This window comes from Eufriesea mexicana, unplaced genomic scaffold (genome assembly GCF_001483705.2).
Source record: "Eufriesea mexicana isolate 0111107269 unplaced genomic scaffold, ASM148370v2 scaffold745, whole genome shotgun sequence".
NCBI lineage: Eukaryota > Metazoa > Arthropoda > Insecta > Hymenoptera > Apidae > Eufriesea > Eufriesea mexicana.
This window is the reverse complement of record NW_016908908.1, coordinates 172,584-182,358: the sequence shown is the minus strand read 5'-3', so window position 1 is coordinate 182,358 and position 9,775 is coordinate 172,584. Positions and strand designations below refer to the sequence as shown.

At 31.8% G+C, this 9,775-nt stretch overlaps 1 protein-coding gene across 1 annotated transcript in view; it reads left to right on the top strand.

The window, feature by feature from the left end:
• Positions 1-522: 522 nt before the first annotated feature.
• Positions 523-9,775, top strand: part of LOC108546662 (facilitated trehalose transporter Tret1-2 homolog) — an 18,647-nt gene continuing 9,394 nt past the window's right edge. The window contains exons 1-3 of the mRNA XM_017898872.1: positions 523-738; positions 6,775-6,955; positions 7,714-7,849. Of these exons, the coding sequence (XP_017754361.1) occupies positions 722-738; positions 6,775-6,955; positions 7,714-7,849 (334 nt within the window). The 5' untranslated portion in view covers positions 523-721. The remainder of the gene's footprint in view (positions 739-6,774; positions 6,956-7,713; positions 7,850-9,775) is intronic.

The following is a 9,775-nucleotide window of genomic DNA, read 5'->3' as shown; positions in this document are numbered from 1 at the left end:
ACTCACTAAGTGGACCCTAGAGAACTGAATGAAGCGTCTCTTGTGTGGAATCCACGTGACTTTCATTTATAACTACCCAGCTTCGAAACCGACATCTGCATATTGGAGCGCCGCGTTCACAGTCACAAGGTGTTCTCTTCTCTGCCTAAACGCACGAACCCGATCTCCGCTGCGGGAAAAGAAAGGAATTTCAACTGATTTGTGGATTAAAAAGAATGATTCTCGCAGAGAAAAATCCCTGGAGGTTTAAAGTGCCATTAATCGTTGATTACCTCTCGTTCGAAATTCATTGGATCGCCGTGGCGTTTTAGACGTTGGAACCGGAAGCCTCCATCTTGGCCGCAGTTATAAACGGTTCACCTATTCGGGAAAGTTTAGTCTGCCGAGTAATCAGTATATAAACGAAGGAATCGAAGAAGGTGGTAAACTTATCGGGTCAAGTGTACAAGTGTGAATGATATTGGGTGGTGTGATGAATATCAACTAAATAAATAATACATGTATTTTACGTGTCGAGTGACTCAGCACAGAGTCACATAACGTAGATAAGGAAAGTGAAGTACTATACTTAATGTATTTCGTAATTTCTATCGAAGATATCTGTTGAAATTGTATGACATGAAGACTGAAGAAAGTGGAAAGTGACGAACTTCAGGTTATCGAGTCACGTAGTTTAGACGTTGAGGTTAGACAGTTCCATTACTCCTGGATTTCATTCAACATGGCGCCACCTGAGGGGTATGTTCAGAATCATATTGTACAATTTTAATTCGAGTTATCATAAAATCAATTACTAATGAATCATTCGAATAATTATTCGACGAGAATAATAAAATAACGAGACTTCAAGCTTCAAGGTATATGTATGATTCTTGATTTCTTTCCATAAATATATAATAATATATTTAAATATTTAACGATATATTGAATAATATTTAATATTTAATAATATATTTAAATTATAAATTTCCATGGTGAAACAGTATTTTCTATAACTTTCAAATTAGTTAACCATATTTTTACTTAGTATAATGTGATAGATTTTTAAACATTTTTCTAGACGAAGCTGAACTTTGAGAGGTTAATTTCTCTGATTCTCATCGAAAAATTATTATGCATCAAAATTCTGTTATCAGAAAGGATGGCCTTTTATCAATTTACGGTGCAAATTTATACAAACAAAGTAAAGAATATACTGGGTGATTCAATAAGAATGTTTTAATGTGTAATAAATTATTACATTAAAAGGTCCTCGTCACATGAATTATCTTTTGTGTATTTATGCTTTTTGGGGGATATCAAAGTGATCTTAAGATTTTTTTGCTTTCTTTTAATATTTTACTATAGTAGTACTATAGTATAGTAGTACTACTATAATATCACTGTAGTAAAATATGAAAGGAAAACTATATAGACTATAGTAATACTATAGTGGTTGTACTATATAGTATATATAGTATATATTACTACTATAGTAGTACTGTAATATTGCTATAGTAAAATATTAAAATATATTTATATAGTAGTAGTACTATAGTAATACTGTTAATAATAATCTGATTTTGTTCCGTCGTGGAACAAGGAAGACTCCTTACAACAGCAACAGACGGTCTTCCAACAGCCAGCTCTTAGGGTCAAACAATTCGGCATAGGAATTTTCCTCTCCATGCCTTCAGCATTTTTGAATGCTTTACCTTTTTTCTTTCACTTCTCGTGTCGCGGAACACGAGAATCCTGGAAATCCCTATTTAACGAAATTAGGCGACGGCTCTTAAGACTTGGCTGACAATAGGCCTGAGGGCTCCACGTGGTCCGCACACGTTGGAAGCCTCAGGCCCTCGCTAGGGGTAATAAACGACCGATGGGGTGACCAGCGCGCGGGTGGACCCCACGTACCCCACCTTGGAGGAGAGGGTTTCCTCCACTATTGGTTACTTTTTGGGGAACCTTCCCTTTCTCCAAGGTCACCTATTCGCGGACCAAGGGAACGCCCTTGGTCAAAACAGCCAATTACATTTGGCGAGCTCCCGATTTTTCCTAAGACCGATCTTAGGAAGATCGAGGAGCTCACATTCTTTCGACACTTCAGAGACACCAGTTCTTTTGAAACAGTTCCAATACTCAGAGACACCGGTTCTCTCAAAATCAACGAGACGCTACGTTTGCTTCGAAACGTCGAAGACACGGCTCCTTTACGCTCGTGCAACTTAAACAGTCGCCCAAGATTAATTTGGCGGGAAACACGTGTCGTAGTCGCGAGACGAACGTACAACCCGTCGAAATTACGATAATTCGATCGCGACGCGACAGACTTATTTTTCATGCTCGTATACATTTATATTTACGATGCAAACGTAAAGTTCGATTGAAATCATAGCAATCCATCGCTGTAATATTTCTGAGTTCGTCATAAGTCCTCGAATTGATCTCCTTATCGATTACAACTGTTGGGAATTTCGTGGAGAAAATAGCCAAACGTACAGGGAAATAACTGTATTCAGTTATATAGCAATCTTTAGGTCTATTATACGATATATAATTAAAGCGTGTGAGTCTTTTTGAATACCACTATAGGTCACAATGTATGAACTAGTCGTTCTGTTTCTAACTTGGGAGTGAGGAGCTCTGAGGGACGGCAGGCCCTTTTAAACCCTCAAAAACGACCCCTTGAAGTCCAAAGGTTTTGGTAATGCCCTGCAACCTTCGTCATCGTTGCATGGACGTAGCTGACTTCCAACAACAACACTATTTTTAAAAAAAAAAGTATTGGTTTTAAGGAAACTCAAGGTCATTTTCTTTCATCGAGCACCACATACAAATTTCTAACTTTATTTATTTTACTTGCTAACTTTACTTCCTCCTGTTAATTCCATTAACCCTTTGCGGTCGGAAGACGACTCTCGGTCGCCACGGCGTATCGCGTGGCAGGTCAAGTGGCGAGTGAGAGGCGCCAATCGGTGTTTGTTTTTTATTCTTAAAGATGTAAATATAGATAAACTGTCAAAATATATCATTTTTGTACGATAATTTATGTATAAGATCATTTTATTGTACATGTAATGCGCCCCACACATTCGCGAAAATCGCTATGACTTGCCACCTCGCTCGGCCGAAAAAGTCGCCGACCGCAAAGGGTTAAATATACATTACCGTGTCTAATATATTCCCATATAGACACGATATCACAAAGTCTTTTAGTGTTACAAAAATCAAAGTCGTCGTCCAGAGGTTAATAAGGAAACGAAATTTGGACTCTCTTAAGTCACGCGTCATTTAACTTTAGACATCTTGAACGTATAATTTAATTACATTTTTACTACACTTTAGTTAACATTATTACTACAATATGTGTATATGCACAGAAGTTTCATTATTTCTTAGCATAAGTTCCATGAATTTTACAACATGTGAGCTTTGTAATCAAGTATAAATTTTCAGCCGATAATTGTAGGTTGCTTATGCAAATCGCTATGCAGATAAGGAACACAAACAATTATGCAGACGTTATGTAAATCTCTGATATCTTTTATAGACTCGGTGAACGTTATTTCATTTCGTAAATCATTAAAAACAACGGTACCCTGTTTGGACTGCTCAAGAGTCGTTGCATCGCTGATTTGCATACCACCGTATCGTGGAATCCTTTCCAATTGTCTCGACGAATAAACAAAATATAAAGAAACAAGTCAGAAATGGGACAATTAATATTTACTGTTTACTAAACAATATTCGATATATTCAAAACGTACAAGTTTTGCATATTTTTGTATATTTCCATCCAGATTTGCGTGACTTTACATATTTTTGCATGCTTCGTCGCGTCCAATTGTAGTAAGCATAAGTGAGTCGAAATCTGGTCTCTTTCACGACAACGTTATTTCAATTCCAACGAGAATCTTTTCATCTTCTCATCTTTTCATCTTTCTGTTTTATTTATCTTTTCTATAGGTTACTTTCGCTTTATTTTCACTATAGGTTACAGCCAAGGTGTTATAGTAATTTATGCCTTTTTTATACAATGGAATGTCCATTATTGAAGGCTGTAGTAATCAAATGACTCGAATATTCCACCATCCAAATGTTCGAATTATTCAAATAGTATATTTTCTTCATTACATTAGTATGAAGTGGGCATTATAGGTGTGAACGCTTTTGGTGTAATGGAATCGATGAGGCTATATATATGACAGTGATTCTGATTATAGTGAGATGTATGTTCTAAAACTTGGAAAATGGTAAATTTACCATTAAAGTTGAAAAATTGTGCAAGGATAATAACACTTGTACTTTAATATATATGTAGGATGGCGAAAACTGGTTTTGAGACACCAAAAATTGACAAAACAGCAAGAACAGAATAACACAAACTCAAAACTCATAAAACTAATTTAACTTAGGAAAAGAACACTAAGATAACGAAACGAAAACGCACAAAGACGCACTCTAATTTAACTTTCTTTCCAACATCGAGCGACTCACGCCCGTGCTGGTCAAAATTGATTTCTAAGGACTCCGTTTTGGTCGTCAAGGGCCCTGCTTTTATGCTTTTCATAACCTACGCTTCACCTCCCCGTAGGGACCAGGCAAGTTAATTTTGTTACCCAAAATAACTTTTACATTTGCTTCTAGAAAATATTATTCGGTTTATAATTTGTTTTTGTTGGCAATGGCCGATTCGCGAGTACTTTGGAAATGGTACCCTACATTATTTTCTATAAAATTTCATAAAGTGAGTGGTCCTTATGTTATCTATGAATAAATGCATTGTAAAATATTGGCATATCTATAGTTAAGGACAACAAAAAATTAATATAATTAATGCGTAACTATATAAGTGCCTACTGTATTAAAATACAATTAATATAGTTATGTTAAACAGTTAATGCTAATCCTGTATCTACGTCAATGCTTTATTACTCGATTCCTCTTCGTTTTCTTTGTCACGTGGTACTATGTATAATGACCTAATTTTGAGTTATTTGAAACTATTATGACCCAATTTGTAACTATATCTAACACTTCCAGTTAATAAAGAAAATTCGTGTGATCTACCTTTGTAATTCTGTTGGAAGATTTGATCTACTGCGATCCTTAAACTTTCAAATTCTTTTTGATCACCCTGTATATTTCGTATTTCAATCCTTTGCACTCAATGACCTTTTCGCTGTATAGAAATGGCAATTCTAAAATTTTCTTTCTTAAAATCATTAAAATCATTAAATTATCATTAAAAATGATATTTTTGGTAATACCATAGATGGAAATGACGTATAATTTTTACTATAAAATTGTTTTATTTCATTATTCCATGATTTCGCGCAACACAATGTATTTTTGGAACCTAATTATTGTGTTATATGATGGTTATCTATATATATATATAAATACAACGTACATAGTTAATAATAATTAAAGTAATACTATGGGGACAAATAGGTATACAAATATTATACATATATACATACTCAACTCATACATGATTATGTGTATAGGTGAATTTATCGATATACTAAGTTCTCGTTAACTTCAGCGAACTTAAAATATGTTATAAAGGACAATATTTTGCGCAACTTTTTACTCTGCCAATTATTGGCCAGCCTTTGTTCCAGAGATATTAATAAAATTCTTTCGGTATTGCTACATTGGATTATAACCACACACGTGTGTATCTTAGATGTGTGCAAATTCTAAGCACATTTAATTAAACATCCCTTACATTCGATCCTCTTGCACGCGGTCACTTTCGTTGTAAGCCCGAACACTCTTGACATTTTTTCAAGGCCGTACCTATTCCTTTCCTACATATATACGCTCTCATAAGTCCATCAATATATACGAAAGACGTATATATACGCTCTCATAAGTCCATCAATATGTACAAAAGGCGTAAATATACGCCGTTTGTATTTTTGTCCTATAACACCTTCCCTATTTTACCGATTGATTCAACATGGAATTTATCGTCCTATGTAATATAGTAACTAAACTATCCGCAATTGTTTCAAAGTATTTTTCAGTGCATTGTCATCATGATTATTAAATTGTTTCTATTATCTTTTTATTATCTTTATTCGTTCATTATGTTAAAATTGTTTGTCGTCGTTATGTTAAAACGAATTTGTTCCTCATTATCAATTTCAGACTTTTTCTTTTATATTATTTATCCACTATTATTGAAGAAATCTGCAAGTTGAATAAAGTAAATTAAGATAGCTTAAAAAGATACTTAAAATGAATAAGAAATGGATATTTTTAATTTATCTGCAATCACTGTTTTTTAAATCCTAAGAATGCTATCAAAGCTACGGATACTGTTTTGGTCACTGGTCTACGCAGCGCAGCAACTGACGTTCGAATAACCTAACCTAATCTAACCTAACCTAATAATTCTATTGTTAGAAATATTTTCACTATCTTTAGATGCTTTATTCCCAAAGTAATGGCATGGATTACTCATTTAAAAAAGTGAAGCTTCACCTTCGTTTCTCGAAAAATATTAAAAATACGAAACATCGAAATATGCTGTCAGATCGTGAGTAAAATATGCTATAGATTTTTCCTCCTCCATTTTTCTCTAATGTTTATCGTTTACGAGAAAAACGCTGGTACAAATGATCGTGAACACCCTGTATAAAGATCTATAAGGATTTATAAAAATAAATATCGCGTGATAAGAATGTTATCAATTTATTAATGAAATAAAAATGACTGAAACTATATTTTTAATCGAGTTTCACATTTCTCTACGTGCTTCTTCCAATCGTTTTATTTTAGGGAAGAACGTCATTCGATGCTGGAGTATAACCTAGCTGATTATGCAGAGGTGATACAAGTTGAAAATGTCTGTGAGGACATTGAAAATAACAATACTCGAGATAAAGACAACAATTTCGACGATAATCGTGATGTAATACCAGTACACTATTCATCAAATTCCAAAGGTATTTTTGCACAGGTAAGAATAAAAAAATTGTATTATTTAAAAGGTACGATAAATAGGAACAATTGAAATAAAAGTATTTAGAACATAAATTAAATAGAAGAACCTCCAAAATAAAAGAAGGTTCTGTTTAAAAATAAAGGTATAACTCCGTAGATATTTCAAAATATAAACAAGTAGTTCCTATAAATTGCATAAATAGAGTGATATTATTTTTATATTAAATAATATTAAAATTCTTTATTTTAAGAATACGTTATAATTTTTTAATTGATTTGGAAATGGCACATTTCATTTTTGAAACAAAGTTAATAAAAAGACGTTGCCATTACCAAAATATTCACAAAAAAATTTTTCAAAAGAAATGTTCCTTACATTTTGAAATAAACAATAATTTATAGACTAACATTTAATTTCTAAATATTTGTTTCATGATATAACAAAAAATGAGGTCTAATAAAAAAAGATAATCACATGTTCATCGAAATTCAGGAAAAAATATATACACACGAGTTTGGTTGTATCTAATTTATTCTACTGTAATTTTTAAATTATTATATAAGGAATATCTTATAACACTAAAAAGAAAATTCACATTTTGCGTGATTTTGTAAATTTTTTACCAGTAAAGATATCGAAGATATAAAAATATTTATCAGTAAGAAAAAGAAAAAAACTTCTGAATGCTATAAAATTTTCTAAAATATTTTTCCATAAGTATTATAAGTACTTTAGGATATTGGAAATTCATAAATTTATATTATTATTCTCAGTGCTTAGTATCTGGTGCAGTTCTATTATTAGCAGCCGGTGGAGGGATGCCAATTGGTTTCAGTGCCATTTTGTTACCACAATTGGCTGAAGATAATGGCACGATGCACGCTGATCGGGAACTTGGATCCTGGATAGGTATGTAAACGTTTTCAAATCAATCATTATATTTCGAGCTGAAAAAGTTCCAAATTTGAAACCTTAATACTAATAATGATAATAACAATAAACAATAATATTTCTCCAAATTTATGGTATTCAAATTTAAACACAATTTAAGCTTTCTCTGGTTTTATGAATTTGACGTTTAAAGATAAATTAACGACAGTCATAAATTCTTATAGACCACGTTAAATTTTGCTTTACGTTACTTATTATAAGAAAATTATACATACAAAACACGTTAATGCTTTTATCGTTATTTGATGACATATTTATGCTACAATAAATTTCGAAACATAATGCTCGAGATTATTCTTGATTATAGTATCAGGAAATGAGTTTCGTTCATGTTCTTGATAACAGAGCTCGAAATTAAATTTTTTGCACAGATAATACATATTTTTCAATTGTTTAATACAATATAAAAATAAGAATAATATATACATACCGTAAAAATGTAACGTATATTTCAATAATAACGTGTATTTTACAATTCTTTTACACAATGTAAAAATTGTATGTAATTAAAAATAATAATAATATTATTTATAAAATCATATTAATCACAATTTTATATGATATGATTTTATATCAAATTATAAAAATTATTATAAAATCATAAAGTTTTTTACAATAAGATGCCAAAATACTATACAATAATGATAATAATAACAATACTGTATACAGTGTAAAACATAAACCACTTTTCTTAATAAAATTTATATATTAGAAAATAAATAATTTCATTCTAATAATTTATACGTAAACCTTAATGAATAAATTTTGTATCTACATTGTTTTTAAATTTTGCGTTAATAATTATCCTTAATAAAATTATAAACTGTTATACATTGCAAACGAATTTTTGTTAACGTTACTGTAAAAATTTTATTTCTCGCGTTCACAAATTTCCACCATTTTCGTAAACTTCCATTTATTATTTTGGCTATACCAAAAATAATAAATCGATTTTAATATCGATCGAATTTTCCCAAAAATTATTTTCACACGACATACCAATCATTACACATTATATTACAAACCAAGATCTCAAAACAAATTTTATTTAATTTCGAAAAAATATTTGTTACATCAGAGATTCAAGTGTCGAAGGTTAACTAAGTTTTCGTAAATAGGATTTCTAAATATCGCTCATCAAAATATTACGTACATATGTTAATTTAGCAATCAAAGATTACTTGAATTTATTGCTTTCGTTTCTAAGCGAATCGCGTTTGAAATCACGCGAAAAGGTTCAAGAACCAGCAGGCAAGTTCAAGGATACTTCACGATCACTATAGTACACGCCGTCAATCAGACACTATTTTCATTGCGTCGCATGTTGTGACTGACCTACATTCCGTCTGATTGGATAATTTTTATCAATGAGAGTCAAGGCCAAGTGTAACCACCAAGGATGTTACCTTGTTATTCAGATGTGCTTTTTAAGTGCCGGAACATCCTTGCGCAACAATCGAGAAGCGCTTCGCGACTTAAATCCTATGGGGACGATAACGCTTTTATTCTCACGAAAAAGCCAACGAGTGTACCACTGAAACGACATGTGCTTTCCCTTTGTTTCCATCTTCATATACGGTACCTTGTTTCTAAATTGCTTTATCAGTTTCCTTTTCTCTCCTGTTTTTTCACTTTTTTTAAAATTTCTGTTATCTGTAATATAATAACGTGAAAGAGGAAGGGGTGGGGGCTTTGTTAATTTGAGGTTATGTGTGTCTCACAATGAGTATATAATTAATGTACTTTCTATTATACTGAATATCAGATTTTATATTATTTTTAATATTTTTCTTTTACAAATGAACAAAGTTTTGATAACACAGAGTTAATCATATTTTTATTAAAGAAATTTGTTAGGTAAAAATTTTAAAAATATTTGTTTCA